Source organism: Stomoxys calcitrans, chromosome 1 (genome assembly GCF_963082655.1).
Source record: "Stomoxys calcitrans chromosome 1, idStoCalc2.1, whole genome shotgun sequence".
Lineage (NCBI taxonomy): Eukaryota > Metazoa > Arthropoda > Insecta > Diptera > Muscidae > Stomoxys > Stomoxys calcitrans.
Window position 1 is genome coordinate 147,490,452 of NC_081552.1, and position 18,000 is coordinate 147,508,451.

The 18,000-nt window shown below is 39.7% G+C and overlaps 1 protein-coding gene across 4 annotated transcripts in view; it reads left to right on the forward strand.

The window, feature by feature from the left end:
- The window catches only part of LOC106094435 (protein spaetzle 5), a 216,147-nt gene that overhangs the window by 130,288 nt on the left and 67,859 nt on the right, over positions 1-18,000 (forward strand). For 3 of the 4 annotated variants that reach the window (XM_059360803.1, XM_059360805.1, XM_059360804.1), the window contains one exon: positions 5,448-5,614. In XM_059360803.1, the coding sequence (XP_059216786.1) occupies positions 5,448-5,614 (167 nt within the window). Of the gene's footprint in view, positions 1-5,447; positions 5,626-18,000 lie in introns of all 4 variants that reach the window. The other variant, XM_059360806.1, reaches the window with a different exon arrangement.

Below are 18,000 nucleotides of genomic sequence, written 5' to 3' on the forward strand. Positions count from 1 at the left end.
GTTCCGTCCGGTTTAATTTTTGATTTAAACACCCATTTACATCCCACTGGTGTTCGCCCTTCTGGTAAATCGGTTAAATACCAAGTATTATCTTTCATTAACGACGAATATTCGTCTTGCATTGCTTTATACCATTGTTCTGCTTCATTCGAAGTCACCGCTTCATGTACTGACTTGGGGTCCATTAAATTTTCAGATACATTGTTGGAAGATTCATTTTTATTTCTAAAAGCCCAGGCTCTCAGCCTTTCTCTAATTGACTCACCCTGTACAGTGGGTTGCACAGAGATATTTGGTAATCCAACAGCATTTTCTGCTTCTAAACCACTTATAGAGTCAACAAAATCATCTTCACAATCCAACATCTCATTATTTTGCCCTCTTCCGGATTCATTAATGGTATTGTCCTGAATTTCCGAATTACCAACGTCATCCGATGTTCTTGCTTCTACATTGTTGGGTTTCGCACATTGAAGTTCGTAAAACATTTGAACATCTGTGTTGTCTTGGGGTTTATACAATTCGTCCTCAATAAATCTAACGTCTCTACTCTTTATGACAGTTTTTGTTCCGGGTTTCCACAATCTATAAGCCTTTGACTCATTTGAATATCCGACTAGTGTATATTCAGCGCTTCTGGCATCAAATTTAGACTTATTTTTCTTATTAAGCGCATATACTTTGCATCCAATCTGTCGCAAATGCTTCACACTCGGTTTTGCTCCTGACCACAATTCTTCAGGTGTTTTTGTATTATTTAAATTCGTAGGACATCTATTTCTAATAAAAACAGCAGCACTTATCATTTCTGCCCATAAACTAACTGGAAGATTTGCTTCTAGCATGTAGCATCGACCCATTTCCACTAAAGTCCGATTCATGCGTTCTGCAACTCCGTTTTGTTGCGGCGTATGTTCAGCAGAAAGTTGCCTTTTTATCCCATTATCCTTCAAAAACTTTGAGAACTCAGTGCTTACCAATTCTTTAGCATTGTCACTACGCAATGTCTTAATTTTCTTGCTAGTTTCATTTTCAGCCATCAATTTGAATTCTTTAAACTTTTCCAAATATTGATCCTTACGTTTCAAAAAATAAACATACGTTTTACGTGAAAAATCATCAATAAACGTTGGAAAATAGTAACTTCCACCCAACGACTCACATTTCATGGGACCACAGAGATCTGTATGAACTAACTGCAAAATTTTTGTTGATGATTTTTCGTTCTTATGTGGAAAAGGAGTTCTACTTTGTTTACCACGAATGCAAGTTGTACAGTCTATATTCGCATTCCTTATATTTGGCAACCCGACGACCATTTCATAAGACGACAATTTAATTAAATCTTTAGCATTTAAATGTCCAAAACGCCCATGCCATAATTTAAAGTCTTTTTCTCCGGATGCTTGCACTGATTTGGTTACCTCGCTACTCATGCGAACTACATAAATGTTATTTCGCTTATAACCTTCTGCCAAAATATTCTCATTTCTGCAAATTATCGCTTTCGAGCCTTTCATCCTTATTTCACAGCCTAAGTCAGTTGCTTTACTTGTTGATATAAGACTATGTTTCAATTCCGGGACAAATAGTGCATTTTCTAAGTAAATTGATTTACTACGACCATTAACTGTGACGGAAATTCCGACTTTCCCTTTGCCCTTTATATCAATCTCCGTATCATCTGCTAACTTGACTGTCCCTCTATAACTTAAGTCAATTTTGACAAATAACGATTCTTGATTGCACATGTGAGAGGATGCCCCGCTATCTATTATCCAATCGTGACAAGATATTGCAGAAAAAACGTTTTCTGTGGCTCCAAAATTATTTGCATCTTCTTCAAATCGTTCATTTGATGGCTTCTCAACGGATAAATTTGTTCTACAGTCTTTGGCCTTATGTCCCTTTTTCTTACAACGATAACATTTAATAACATTCTTGAACATACCTTCTTCTCCATTTCTTTTATTGCTAGAGGATCCATACTGCTTCTTTTTGCCATAATGATTTACCTTCATTGCAGAATCTTGATTTGTTTCATCCTTATCTCCGATTTCAAGCAGCCTTGATTTCAAAACGGAAATTTTTGGAAATTCATTCGCTGTATCCACTGCAGCTTTAATCGCCGAAAACTTTTCTGGTAACTCATCAACCAAAACAACCGCCAGCAAATCTTCATCAAGTTCGACACCCATTTCAATAATTGAAGATACACAAATGTCAAATTCTATTATGAATTCTGACACATTTTGGTTATCTGACATTTTGAAATTCAAAAGTTTTCTATAACATTCGATTTTCTTTCTTGTTGATTTGCGGTCAAATGTATCTTGCAAATAGCTCCACATTTCTTTCGATGTTTTGATGTTCCTTACCATGTTCACAATGTTCGGTTCCAAGCTCAGCAAAATTTCAGCCCTTGCATCCATGTCTCTCTCCTTGAAATTTTGGACTTTTCTTTCAAATTCTATCTTTTCATCATTCGTTGCAGTCGATGTCAGACTCTTGCTTTCTGGAGATTTTTCTATTCCCGAAGTGATGTTCAATAATCTGTTTTTGTGCAATATCGCTTCCATCTGCGTCTTCCATGTTGCAAAATTATTCCCGTTCAACAGCGGAATTCGACCATTGTACGTGGCCATGTTTTCTTCAATTTACCAAATCCTTAGACAAACATTATTCCGAAAATAAATTTTTGTCAATACGCAGCAAACCAGCTAGCAGCAAAATCTCGTTACTCTGACACACAGGATAACTGGAATAACCAAACGCGAATCTCTTTTATCTTTTAGCAATTTCAAGTTATGAGTCTGGGCCCATAACCTATTGATACAAAGAATTCAGTCTTGTCTTTATTGAAGTTAAATATGGAATGAATATGACAATAAGTTTACAGAAAGCAAATGTATGTAGTTTTATAAATAATTTGTTGGTGTACAGTAATAATTACAACAGTATGATGCATAATTCCAAGCGCATAGCTTCGCAGACGGACGGACAAAGATGTCTATACATATCAAGTAAGATTAAGATCAAAACTATAAAGAATATACAAACTTACATATATACTCTATAGGATTGCAGAACAATATTTCTTGGTGCAAAAAACGGATTGGCTATTAGTATATGAATGCAAAAGACAAAAATTTTAATTAAAATTTTTATTACGAAGAAGCAAAAAAATACAAATACATCATGCGAAATGCTGACCATTTGAAAGGCACACTAGAAGCTTAAAGAAAAACTTTGGTCTTTGCTGTACCCTTTTTACAGGACCATATTCTCTCTCTTTTTCGATCTTTAGCTAATAATTATACCCTCCACCATAAGATGGGGGGTATACTAATTTCGTCATTCTGTTTGTAACTACTCGAAATATTCGTCTGAGACCCCATAAAGTATATATATTCTTGATCGTCGTGACATTTTATGTCGATCTAGCCATGTCCGTCCGTCTGTCCGTCCGTCCGTCTGTCTGTCGAAAGCACGCTAACTTCCGAAGGAGTAAAGCTAGCCGCTTGAAATTTTGCACAAATACTTCTTACTACTGTAGGTCAGTTGGTATTGTAAATGGGCCATATCGGTCCATGTTTTGATATAGCTGCCATATAAACCGATCTAGGGTCTTGACTTCTTGAGCCTCTAGAGTGCGCAATTCTTATCCGATTGGAATAAAATTTTGCACGACGTGTTTTGCTATAATATCCAACAACTGTGCCAAGTATAGTTCAAATCGGTCCATAACCTGATATAGCTGCCATATAAACCGATCTTGGGTCTCGACTTCTTGAGCCTCTAGAGTGCGCAATTCTTATCCGATCAGAATTAAATTTTGCACGACGTGTTTTGCTATGATATCCAACAACTGTGCCGGGTATGGTTCAAATCGGTCCATAACCTGATATAGCTGCCATATAAACCGATCTTGGGTCTTGACTTCTTGAGCCTCTAGAGTGCGCAATTCTTATCTGATTGGAATGAAATTTTGCACGACGTGTTTTGTTGTTATATCCAACAACTGTGCCAAGTATGGTTCAAATCGGTCTATAACCTGATATAGCTGCCATATAAACCGATCTTGGGTCTTGACTTCTTGAGCCTCTAGAGGGCGCAATTCTTATCCGATTAGAATGGAATTTCGCACGACGTGTTTTGTTATGATATCCAACAACTGTGCCAAGTATGGTTCAAATCGGTCCATAACCTTATATAGCTGCCATATAAACCGATCTTGGGTCTTGACTTCTTGAGCCTCTAGAGGGCGCAATTCTTATTCGATTGGAATGGAATTTTTTGTACGACGTGTTTTGTTATGATATCCAACAACTGTGCCGGGTATGGTTCAAATCGGTCCATAACCTGATATAGCTGCCATATAAACCGATCTTGGGTCTTGACTTCTTGAGCCTCTAGAGTGCGCAATTCTTATCCGATTGGAATGAAATTTTGCACGACGTGTTTTGTTGTTATATCCAACAACTGTGCCAAGTATGGTTCAAATCGGTCCATAACCTGATATAGCTGCCATATAAACCGATCTTGGGTCTTGACTTCTTGAGCCTCTAGAGTTCGCAATTCTTATCCGATTGGAATGAAATTTTGCACGACGTATTTTGCTATGATATCCAACAACTGTGCCAAGTATAGTTCAAATCGGTCCATAGCCTGATATAGCTGCCATATAAACCGATCTTGGGTCTTGACTTCTTGAGCCTCTAGCGTGCGCAATTCTTATCCGATCAGAATTAATTTTTGCACGAAGTATTTCGTTATGATATCCAACAACTGTGCCAAGTATGGTTGAAATCGGTCCATAACTTGATATAGCTGTCATATAAACAGATCTGGGGATTTGACTTCTTGAGCTTCTAGAGGGCGTAATTCCTATCCGATTTGGCTAAAATTTTGCATGACGTATTTTATTTTTACTTTCAACAACTGTGTCAAATAAGGTTCAAATCGGTTAATAACCTGATATAGCTGCCATATAAACCGATCTGGGATCTTGACTTCTTGACCCCTAGAGGTCGCAATTATTATCCGATATGCCTGAAATTTTGTACGATGGATCCTCTCATGACCATCAACAAACGTGTTTATTATGGTTTGAATCAGTCTATAGCCCGATACAGATCCCATATAAATCGTTCTCTCTATTTTACTTCGTGAGCCCCAATGGGCGCAATTCTTATACGAATTGGCAGAAATTTTACACAGGTCTCCAACATATAATATAATTGTGGTCCGAACCGGACAATATCTTGATATCGTTTTAATAGCAGAGAAACTCTTTTCTTATATCCTTTTTTGCCTAAGAAGAGATGCCGGGAAAAGAACTCGAGAAATGCGATCCATGGTGGAGGGTATATAAGATTCGGTCCGGCCGAACTTAGCACGCTTTTACTTGTTTTTTGTTAATGTTTCTACCCTTCTTGTGTTTTCAGATATTAGTTTATACAACATTTATAATCTGCAGCTTTGCACACTCGCCACCTCCCTGTGGACTATACGGTGCACCACCATGTCGATTTCTACCGGCACCACCAGGTCAAACGCCTTCATGTGCACGGCCGGGCAAAACCTATTGCGAGCACATAGACAACTACCCAACGTAAGTAAAAAGTGCGTTTATGAGTTATTTATTCAAATGGAAAATACGCTTAATTTTATTTTTATCTTCGAATCACATCATGTCTTGGAAATACCTAAAAATAGACACAATCAAACCGCACAAGCTGTGTGACACATCTACGCTCATCACTCGATGCTTCCTTAACCGCAAAGCAGTAAATTTCATGTTTCCCATATACATGAGTACAAGCAAAACGCTAGCCAGCTCCCACATCAGTGAGCTTAAGGCCGTTTTATTACCAAAAAAAAAAAAAGTCATGGGCCAAACTTCCATTTACGAAATGGCCAGTCAACTTCATTTTGTCGTTGTCGCCTCTATAAAGAAGACATTAAGACAATGTGATAAATGACCTACCTGACCAGCAGCAACAATAAACGTGTTGTTCGTGCAACTCGTTTTGGGCATTTCGACACAGTCATCTATCGATCGATCGAACCATCGTCCGAAATATAAGTCGTTTGACTAAATTCAAAAACCGATTTGTTATGTTGTAAGTTAATTTGCATACGTAGCGGGCGCATAACTTACCGTTCTGAGTCAGTCAGTTTCCGACAATTCTAATACTGGCCAGTGCCACCAATGAAATCGCACCGTTCAAACCAAAAAGTCGGGAAATCCAATACGATATGTTGGGATTGGTGGGTGGGGATTTTCGAGAATTCAATCATTATTGACAAAACAAGTAAATAGGCATTACACTGAAAAAAAGAGTACCGCGTTATGTAGTAAAAAATTTAGACAAAATTAGTACACAAATTTTTGCAATTAGTTCATATACTCAAAGCGGGAATGGAAATTTCCCGAACAATTTTCCTTATAACCAGTTAAAAAAAATAAATTTATGTTTTGAAATACCCCTAGAAGGGAAAATTACATCCTAAATTGTAATCTGTGACATACAAAACGATTTTTTAGCAAATTTTTACTGAAGCTCATGGCATTGATTTTGATGGAATGCCAGTATGAAGTCCACCACATTATTAGAACAAGTATAATATAAAATTTTTTAGTTTGTGGGGAATTGAATATGCTATACCTGATCCTTTAAATATGTAACTTCACTTTTCAGACTTTTTAAAATATTTGAAATATACTTTACACAACAATCAGCATATTTTGTAACGATTGTTTTCATACATTTTCCTTAACGAAACTAATTTAGTTTGTTGCGTGGGGCGGTAACAGACGGGGATACTAATAGAAATGAGTCTACTGGCTTGAATGGATGTGTTTTTCCAATCCATAAAAACCGCGGACTGAGGCGTTTGCCCACACCCACTTTATGTTCCTTGGAATGTGTTGCGGGTATGTCGCATATGGGCTCAGAAGGCGTCGCCACGAGTTTATGATTTTTCCAAATGTATTTTTTTTTTTTTTTTTGACTGGGAGATGTGTGCTTGCTGGTGGTTGGCCACTAATGGCGGTATACTTGGCAACGACTTGACGAAAAAGCGTCTGGCTGGAAAACAGAATGACAGCGATTTTGTGGGTTCTAGGGTAAACATGTGAACACAAAATAAGAGGGAAAGTGAGTGAAAACATGAAAAGCGTGTAATCACCCAGAAGAGGTGAACTTTATATTTATGTCAGTCGTCGTAGTGACATTATATCTTGCCCATCCCACCACTTCCTTAATTTCAAGGATCTCCGCTTGATACACACTGCAGTGGTCGGGTAATCTTTTCGGTATGACCAGTTCTGGATCTTTAGAGTACACCTCAAAGCCCACCTGGTCGTTTAGTTTAGAACTACCCGTATAGAAGTCTATGTAACTTCTGTTACCAGAAATATCGTAGTTCCAACCGGATCTATCAGGAATAGCGGTACAGTACTTTTTATCGAAAAGCTGCTCAGGTAGGGTGTAATCCACTCTGCCTCGAACATCGGATAACATAGTGTCCGTAGCCGCCACATGATCAATTAAAAAGCTCCCTTAACCTCACGGCAGTGGTCGTTGCAATTTGGGTAGACGCAATGTCCAGAGGCATGAGGTGTAGCATTAAGTTCAGTGCATCAGATGGTGTCGTCCTCAGTGCGGCTGTGATGCACAAACAAGCCATCCTTTGGATCCGGTTAAGTATTGAGCAGTAGGTGGACTTATGAACCGCCGTCCACCAGACCACAACACCATAGGTCTGACAATTGCAGTATATACCCAATGCATGACACGCGGTCTAAACCTCCAAATTTTGCCAATGGCTCTCTTGCAGGTTTATAGGGCAAGAGTTGCCTTTCTAGCCTTTTCCAAAATGTTGGATTTGAAGTTAAATTTCCTGTCCAGCAAAACACTTTGGTATTTTCTGTAAAATGGAACATTCTCTCCTTCCAAGGAGACAGGTTCCATTGTATGCAACCTGTATCTCCTGCTGAAAAGAACCACTTCTGTCTTGTACGGATTTATACCTAGACCACGTTCGGTAGCCCACTTCGCTGTTGCACGTAGAGCTTCCTGAAGTATATCTCTTAGTGTGCTGGAAAACTTCCCCAAACCGCAATTGCCACATCTCCAGCATACGCGACCACCTTCCAGAGACAATAGCTTATTTTATAAGTCTATATTCCAAAGTAGAGGAGACAGTTCACCTCCTTGATGTGTTCCTCTGATGACCCATCTTTTAAGATCCACAGATCCCAAGCCTGCCGTAATGCATCTTTTAGTAAGTTAGTTATTAATAAACTGTCTTATGGTAGAATTGATGCCTAGAAACTCGAACTCCTTCATGATTGACGTCGGTTTTACATTATTGAAAGCACCTACAATGTCATTGCAGTAGCAAGAAAAACCACTATGTAGACCACTAGGTCGTGAAGGGCTGTTTCGGTGGATTGCAAATGCAAATTTTGCCCATTAAACATTCCACTAAGGAACAGGGGCAAACTTCTCACATATCTATGAGTGCAGTTCGATTCAAGTTTTTAAGCTCAATGATAAGCGGCCTCCTTTTTATAGCCGAGTCCGAACGGCGTGCCACAGTACGACACCTCTTTGGAGAGAAGTTTTACATGGCAAAAAAGGGGAAAAGCACCGCTGAAAAATTTTTTTCTGATGGTCTCACCAGGATTCGAACCCATGCATTCAGCGTCATAGGCGGACATGCTAACCTCTGCGATAAGGTTGCCTCCGGTAGATTTGCCTTTACTAAATGCGTGCTGCTGCTGAGACAGGCGATCTCCAAGGATCTTTGTCTCAAGATATATTTCTATAAACCTCTCATAGAGGATGACAGACTAATAGAACGATTATAATTCGCCTTCGTGTGGTAAGGTTTTTCTGCTTTTGGAATGAAAATAAATTTTGTGTCTCTCTATCCCAGAGGTATATTTGACACGAGTATATCTTCCTTATCCAAGGAACCAGTCTATCAGAGACAGCTTGTAATTCAACCGGTGATACATCATCAGGGTCTGGCGACTTAAAGGAGTCGAAACTACTTATCACCCAAAGGATTTTCGACTCAGACATAATTTCCCTTATAACATCCGACAAATGCATACCAACCTCATCTGGCGCCACGTTGTTCGCTGGAGAGTTTCCCCGGAAATGTGTATCAACGAGTTGTGCTAGTGTTTCCTCACTAGACATTGTCCACTCACTAAACATTGTTCGAGGACGGAATCTTCCTTACCCAAGAGGACTCAGCCTTATTGATGTCCCAATCGTGTGGTGCTCTTGTGGCTTTTGCCCTATTGAAGAGTTTTCTGCAGTCCTTCCTTAGACCAACCAGCTCTGGGATCCACCATGGCGGTCGCTGTTTCACCCTTCGCTTGGCACTAGAATATGCTGACTCAAGCGAGTCATTCAGGGCCTTCGTTATCCGCTTGACCATTACGTCTATATCCTGCGCAGTTGTCACTTCCTTTTCCGGTCCAGAAGAGATAGACGTACAGAATTTGTGCCGAAAGCTATCCCAATCCGCCTTTCTTCTGTTTAGCCGAGGGACCACTTCGCCAAGGCTGAATTTAATGCAATGATCAGAGAAGCTGTGGTTATCCAACACTTCACAGTCGCATGTTCTTGCGTTATATCCTCCAATACAAAGGTAATATCTAGTAACTCTTGCCTGAGGCTCTTTTTCCAGCAGAAGCGGCGCCAACCAATCGTGTGCCATATATAGGAAAGCCAGCCAGTAATGAGACTTAGAAAAACATTTGGACTACTATTTGCAAGAATACAGACTATGTGTCTTCCATTCCCCGTACCCTTGAGTAGTTTAAATCCCGGAATTTTTAGTGCACGAACCATTCCTCCACACACCAATGGTTCCTGGATAAGAAACACGTCAAATCTCCTGCCATCAGGAGGACTTTTAGTGCCACTGGAGCGAAGATTTATCAGTCCAACTCAATAACCCACCCGCACAGGACTTGTCGGGTCCCGTTCCGATGCCTTCCCCGCCTGTTTCGATCGTGGAAGGGGGATTTTCAATCTCCCGCAATCCGCCAGACCTTAGCGATGTGGACAATAGTTCCTCAGGCAAGTGTTCAGCAAAAACTGCCTAGACGTCTCCTGATTCCCCAAATCCCCCGCTTCTTTAGACCTTCAACAAGTTGAAACTGTAGGAAACAAATCCTTCAGACTTGGTGATATCTGCGAGACAGCTGGATACTGCATGTCTCCGGTCATCATCAGTCTTATCCAATCTTCCTGTCGGTGGTTGACAGATTGGGACTACATTCCCTTAGTTTTCCAAGTATGGATTCAGGATCTGAGGAAATCCTAAAGCGTGCGCCATTGGTCTAGAAGAAATATCTTCCTTCTTGACTAAATCAAGTGCTGTGCCTGGCCAGATTTCACCAATCTTTTAGGGTGCAACGATACATTTCAATTGAGCGTTGATCCCGGAAGGCAATTAGTCAGTATCTGCCCCAATACTAGCCTACATCGTCACAAACTGGAGGAATCCCAGTTTGTGGCGATAATAATAAAAATAAGAAATGTACCAATATATTATTATGAGCGTTTGAAATGGCCAAAATAAGGTACAAATGGCTAGGATGTAAAGATCTTTAGCATCTAGTTAGTCGACATGTGAGGCTACTTCAACATGTTACGAACTTGGGAATTGGTGATTTGCGATTTGAGAAATTTGAGGAGAAAAAATGTTTGCCTAAAAATTTTAAATTTTGGGACGGAGTTACCATATGTATTGATTAGTCAAATTTTTTACAGCATTATTCGCTTCTACATTTTGTCTTTTTTAAAACATAAAAAACAAAATAACACCTAGTGGAGGAACAAAAAGTTTCGAAGGAAATAATCATGTAATATTTTTTGCAAAAAAACCTCCACCATAGGATGTGGGTATACTAATTTCGTCATTCTGTTTGTAACACCTCGAAATATGCGTCTAAGACCACATAAAGTATATATATTCTTGATCGTCTTGTCATTTTAAATCGATCTAGCCGTGTCCGTCCGTCTGTCTGTCGAAAGCACGCTAACTTTCGAATAAGTAAAGCAATCCGCTTGAAATTTTGCACAAATAGTTTTTATTAGTGTAGGTCGGTTGGTATTGTAAATGGGCCAAATCGGTCCACGTTTTGATATAGCTGCCATATAAACCGATCTTGGGTCTTGACTTCTTAAGCCTCTAGAGGGCCCAATTCTTATCCGATTTTATTGAAATTTTGTACGTAGTGTTAGTATCACTTCCAACAACTACGCTATGTATGGTTAACATCGGTCCATAACCTGATATAGCTGCCATATAAACCGATCTTGGGTCTTGACTTCTTCAGCCTCTAGAGGGCGCAATTCTCGTCCGATTTTATTTAAATTTTGCACGTAGTGTTCTGGTGGCACTTTCAACAACTACACAAAGTATGGCTTTAATCGGTCCATCTTTTGATATAGCTCATCCGATTTAACTGAAATTTTGCACGTAGAGTTTTGGTATCACTTTTAACAACTGTGCTTAGTATGATTCAAATCGGTTCATAATCTGGTATGGCTGTCATATAAACCGATCTTGGATCTTGACTACTTGAGCCATTAGAGCGCGCAATTCTCATCCGATTTGGCTGAAATTTTGCATGAAGTGTTTTGTTATGACTTCCAATAACTGTGCTAAGTATGGCGTAAATCGGTATAGAATCGAATTTAGCTGCCATATAACCCAATCCGGGATCTTGACTTCTTGAACCTCTAGAGGGCGCAATTCTCATCCGATTCTTCAACATACGTGTCTAATATGGTCTGAATCCATCAAAAGCTTGATACAGCTCCCATATAAACCTATCTCCCGATTTTGCTTTTTGAGACCCTACAAAGTGCAATTCTTATCCGAATGTACTGAAATATTACAATGTTCAGCATTCATTTATGGTCCGAATCAGACTATAACTTGATATAGCTCCAATAGCATAACAGTTCTGATTCAATATTCTATGTTTGTCTAAAAAAAGATACCGCGCATAGAACTCGACAAATGCGGTCAATGGTGGAGGGTATATAAGATTCGGCCCGGCCCAACATAGCACGCTCTTACTTGCTTTTTTTATACCCTCCACCATAAGATGGGGGGTATACTAATTTCGTCATTCTGTTTGTAACTACTCGAAATATTCGTCTGAGACCCCATAAAGTATATATATTCTTGATCGTCGTGACATTTTATGTCGATCTAGCCATGTCCGTCCGTCTGTCCGTCTGTCCGTCCGTCCGTCCGTCCGTCTGTCTGTCGAAAGCACGCTAACTTCCGAAGGAGTAAAGCTAGCCGCTTGAATTTTTGCACAAATACTTCTTATTAGTGTAGGTCGGTTGGTATTGTAAATGGGCCATATCGGTCCATGTTTTGATATAGCTGCCATATAAACCGATCTTGGGTCTTGACTTCTTGAGCCTCTAGAGTGCGCAATTCTTATCCGATTGGAATGAAATTTTGCACGACGTGTTTTGCTATGATATCCAACAACTGTGCCAAATATAGTTCAAATCGGTCCATAACCTGATATAGTTGCCATATAAACCGATCTTGGGTCTTGACTTCTTGAGCCTCTAGCGTGCGCAATTCTTGTCCGATCAGAATGAAATTTTGCACGACTTGTTTTGTTTCGATACCCAACAACTGTTCCCAGTATGGTTGAAATCGGTCCATAACCTGGTATATCTGCCATATAAACCGATCTTGGGTCTTGACTTCTTGAGCCTCTAGAGGGCACAATTCTTATCCGATTTGAATGAATTTTTGCACGAAGTATTTCGTTATGATATCCAACAACTGTGCCAAGTATGGTTCAAATCGGTTTATAACCTGATATAGCTGCCATATAAACCGATCTTGGGTCTTGACTTCTTGAGCCTCTAGAGTGCGCAATTCTTATCCGATTGGAATGAAATTTTGCACGACGTGTTTTGCTATGATATACAACACCTGTGCCAAGTATGGTTCAAATCGGTTTATAACCTGATATAGCTGCCATATAAACCGATCTTGGGTCTTGACTTCTTAAACCTCTAGAGTGCGCAATTCTTATCCGATTAGAATGGAATTTCGCACGACTTGTTTTGTTTCGATACCCAACAACTGTGCCCAGTATGGTTCAAATCGGTCCATAACCTGGTATATCTGCCATATAAACCGATCTTTGGTCTTGACTTCTTGAGCTTCTAGAGGGCACAATTCTTATCCGATTCGAATGAATTTTTGCACGAAGTATTTCGCTATGATATCCAACAACTGTGCCAAGTATAATTGAAATCGGCCCATAACCTGATATAGCTGTCATATAAACAGATCTGGGGATTTGACTTCTTGAGCTTCTAGAGGGCGCAATTCCTATCCGATTTGGCTAAAATTTTGCATGACGTATTTTATTTTTACTTTCAACAACTGTGTCAAATAAGGTTCAAATCGGTTTATAACCTGATACAGCTGCCATATAAACCGATCTGGGATCTTGACTTCTTGACCCCTAGAGGTCGCAATTATTATCCGATATGCCTGAAATTTTGTACGATGGATCCTCTCATGACCATCAACAAACGTGTTTATTATGGTCTGAATCGATCTATAGCCCGATACAGATCCCATATAAATCGTTCTCTCTATTTTACTTTGTGAGCCCCAATGGTCCGGACCGGACCATATCTTGATATCGTTTTAATAGCAGAGCAACTCTTTTCTTATATCCTTTTTTGCCTAAGAAGAGATGCCGGGAAAAGAACTCGACAAATGCGATCCATGGTGGAGGGTATATAAGATTCGGCCCGGCCGAACTTAGCACGCTTTTACTTGTTTTATTTTAGATTCTGAAGCAAAAAACTTTTAATGGGAACAGACAAATTTTTTAACCTTTCCATCGATGTAAAAAAACTTCGTTCGGTTCACAAATGATTCCACAATTTCACAAATACCAAGGATACCTTGACCAAAGTTTTCAAAAAAGTATTTGTTGTAAGTCCGATAACTCATAAACCGTTAAAAATATACTGGAGATTTCAGAATAGATTTTGTAGGATTCAAGCCGGTCGGTCCACAACTGACTGCTCGAGGTGACCAACTTTCAATTCCCATGGATTAGCCTCTGGACCTGCTAGGGCCCCAAATTTTGCATCCTTATTAGAAAACACCTCAACATTGACTATGCTTAGTTCCGTCCATATCTCTATCCGTTTAAAGTTCCAGAATTGTTTCCAAGATTTTTCGATTTGGCAACACTGAGCGAAGGAAGGATATACTAATCTCGTCATTCCGTTTGTAACACATCGAAATATTGATCTCAGACCCTTCAAAGTACAATATTCTTGACTGTCTTGAAATTCTAAATTGATTTTGAAATTTCATTAACACTTCTTATTAGTGTAGGTCAGTAGGGATTGTAAATGGGCCATATTGGTCCATGTTTTGATATCTTGGATCTTCACTTCTTGAGCCTCAAGACGCACAATTCTTATCCGATTTGGCTGAAAATTTTTTTTTAGGTTTCTTGCTATGACTTTCAGCAACCGTGCTATGTATGGTTCAAATCTGTTCATAACCTGATTTAGCTGCCATATAAACCGATCTCGTATCCTGAGCTTCTTGAGCATCTAGAAGGCTCAATTATTATCCGATATGGCTGAAATTTTCACAAAGTGTTTTTTTCCTAGTTATACCCTCCACCATAGGATGGGGGGCATACTAATTTCGTCATTCTGTTTGTAACTACTCGAAATATTCGTCTGAGACCCCATAAAGTATATATATTCCTGATCGTCGCGACATTTTATGTCGATCTATGTTTTATGTCCGTCCGTCTGTCTGTTGAAAGCACGCTAACTTCCGAAGGAGTTAAGCTAGCCGCTTGAAATTTTGCACAAATACTTCTTATTAGTGTAGTTCGTTTGGTATTGTAAATGGGCCATATCGGTCCATGTCCATGTGGGCTGTCTTTCTTTGGTCTTCAAATCCTATTGAGATACCATTGCAGGATATTGTCCAGCTATAGACCATTTTGTGTAATGCTTTTTATTCAAAGAATATTACAGCAAAAAACTCTCATAAATAAGGCAATGTGCATGATGTTGTTTAAAAAGCATTTGAATGGCTATGGTGTAGCGATTTCTGATTCGCCATGAAACTTCAGCTGGATTCGTCAAGCGGATCATGGTGCTCTACATACCAATCCAATTAGAGTAGGTTGTATGGCACACATACTTACACAGGAGGTGATAAGCACTGCCGAAAAAATGTCTTTATAAGTCCTAAAGTTTTCTTAATTCATTGGAGATAAATAAAGGAAAGGTGGTTGATCTAACTAAAGATTAGAAATACAAGGAGGCTTCTACGTTATGCAGTTGTAAACTTTTTTCTCTCTTCGTCAAGTTTATTTACGTTTTAAATTTTATTTTCGTCAAAGCATGCGTCCTTGAGAAGAACATTGGATCACGATCTCATCTCCGTAGCCTGCCCCATGCATTTGTAACACACCACATTTTGCCTTACCTTTTAAAACACCTATTATTTTGCTTTCTATTCTAAAAAGAAGCAAGGTATTCAACCATAAGATGAAAAAACTAAAATAAAAAGTAGCGAAAAAACTGGTCTTCGAAATATTTTTGTGAAACATCTTAGAAATATTTTTGCCTTAGAAATATTTTTGTTAAAATTTCTTGGAAAAAATCGGATGAAGATTTTGGCTTAAAGAAATTTTTAATAAATTGTTGTTTAAAACAATATCAAAAAAAAATTCTTTTGAAAAAGTAAAATTTCAATTCGGTCTTTAAAAAAATTTCATTAAAATTTTGTCTTCAAAAATAAAGGGTGATTTTTTTGAGGTTAGGATTTTCATGCATTAGTATTTGACAGATCACGTGGGATTTCAGACATGGTGTCAAAGAGAAAGATGCTCAGTATGCTTTGACATTTCATCATGAATAGACTTACTAACGAGCAACGCTTGCAAATCATTGAATTTTATTACCAAAATCAGTGTTCGGTTCGAAAAACATTTAAAAGTTAGCAAAAGTGTGTTATTGCTAGAAACATTTGACCGGCTATCCGTATCGCGATTTCATTTTCACGAAGAAATATTATCAGCGGACGCTGTCAAATGGATCATGGTACTTTACATACCATCTGGCACGGTGCACTACTATCAAAACTTGTCGCATTTGGTGTCGGTAATGGCTTCGTTCGATTTATTTCGAGCTTTCTCATAGATCGCAGTATTCGAGTCGTTATAGATGGGTTCTCATCCAATTAACATAAATTGACCGCAAGTGTACCCCAGGGCTCTGTTCTTTCTCCTTCTCTTTTTCTTATTTTCATCAACGATCTGTTGGGTCAGACATCGAATCAAATCTACTCATTTGCGGATAACATAAACTCTCTGTCATTCGTACTCATTTAACCATAGGCCGAATCTTCGAGAGATTGAGAACAAGAGGCGGGTTATGGACGATACACTCTACCAGGATTTGGTGGCAATTTTCATAAGGCCGAAAATGGAGTAAAACTCACATGTATGGGCTGGAGCTTCAAAATCATCCCTGGAGCTGCTGGACCGTGTACAGAGGAGAGAGATGGCGTTGATTGGGTACAGTGGAGTGTCCAACAATATTGCCTCCCTTCATCATCGTCGCAATGTGGGTTGTTTGGCGCTGTTCTATCGGTTCTTTCATGGTGTGTGTTCGCATGATATTCGTCTTCTTATTCCTGATGTAAGAATGTATGACAGGGATGCTAGACACTCCAGAAACTCACACCCGTTTGTAATTGATTGGCCAGCGGACCGCACAATGCATTATAGAGAGGTTTTATTTCGCCCGAACCGTTCGTATGTGGAATTGACTTTAGGCTAATATTTTCCCACCCACATTGACATCCAAAGATTCAAGACAAATGTCAATAAGCACTACATCCTTTTTCCATCTTCATTCATTCATAGTGGACATCCCCTGCGTGTTGGTTGACAGAAAAATAACTAGAGTAGGTTGCAAAGCACAAATCTGAAATTGATGTGTGCACTGTAACCCCCTGGCTACGTCCCTGGTATCCCATCATAACACCGAAGCTATACTGATCTCCTTACTTCCCCTAAGTAAAAGCCTTGTCTTCTCACAATCCGGATCTCCCCATAGGATTTTCGCCGTCCTTTCGATTGTTTCGCTGTTCCACAGTGTTTTATGCGCCCTCGTCGACCACGACCTTATCCCGGACTTGCTCGACCCGAAAGGCTTCGGATTAATCCTCTAGCTTTCTCTGCCAAATCTTCTGCTGTTTTATTCCCCCTTACTCAGCTATGGCCCGGCACCAAATAATGCGGATTATTCCAACTTTAACTAACCTTAACGTCCCACATCACTCATTTCGTGATCGCCCGGTTCTCCGCCAGGAGGACCCAATTATGGTTTGGAAGTCGGAAACAGATCTCAGCCCCAGGGTTCTCAGTGTGGATCCCCAGGCCACACCAGTCGTTTTGTTTTGATCCATCCCTGTAGCATAAGCTTCTAGATGGCAATACCACTCATTCTAAGAATGCGCCGCTGGCAGGAATGCCGTGCACTCGACCTCTAGTGTCGTGTCAGGCATCCGAACGGAAACCTCTTCCGTTCCTTGCAAGTGGGCGTGGTCCTCATCGCTATGCCTATGCCAAGACAACATGCTCTCTGAGCCTGTTGTATTATCCTTACGTTTCCCTTTGTCTCCGTCGCAGTCCAACAAACTACTGAGGTTAAGTAAGTAGGGTCACTGGACATATGGGGCCAGTGGATTATCCTCGAATTCAAGTGCCCAACATTAGTAAACCTTCTCGGTAAATTCCCGAATATGACACTTAAAGCTCAGTTTCCTGTCCAAGATCACAGCGTTCTTCTTCTACCTTCGACTTTTTCGTGAATAGGAAAATTTCAATCTTCTCAGTCTTAACATTCAGGCCTAGCC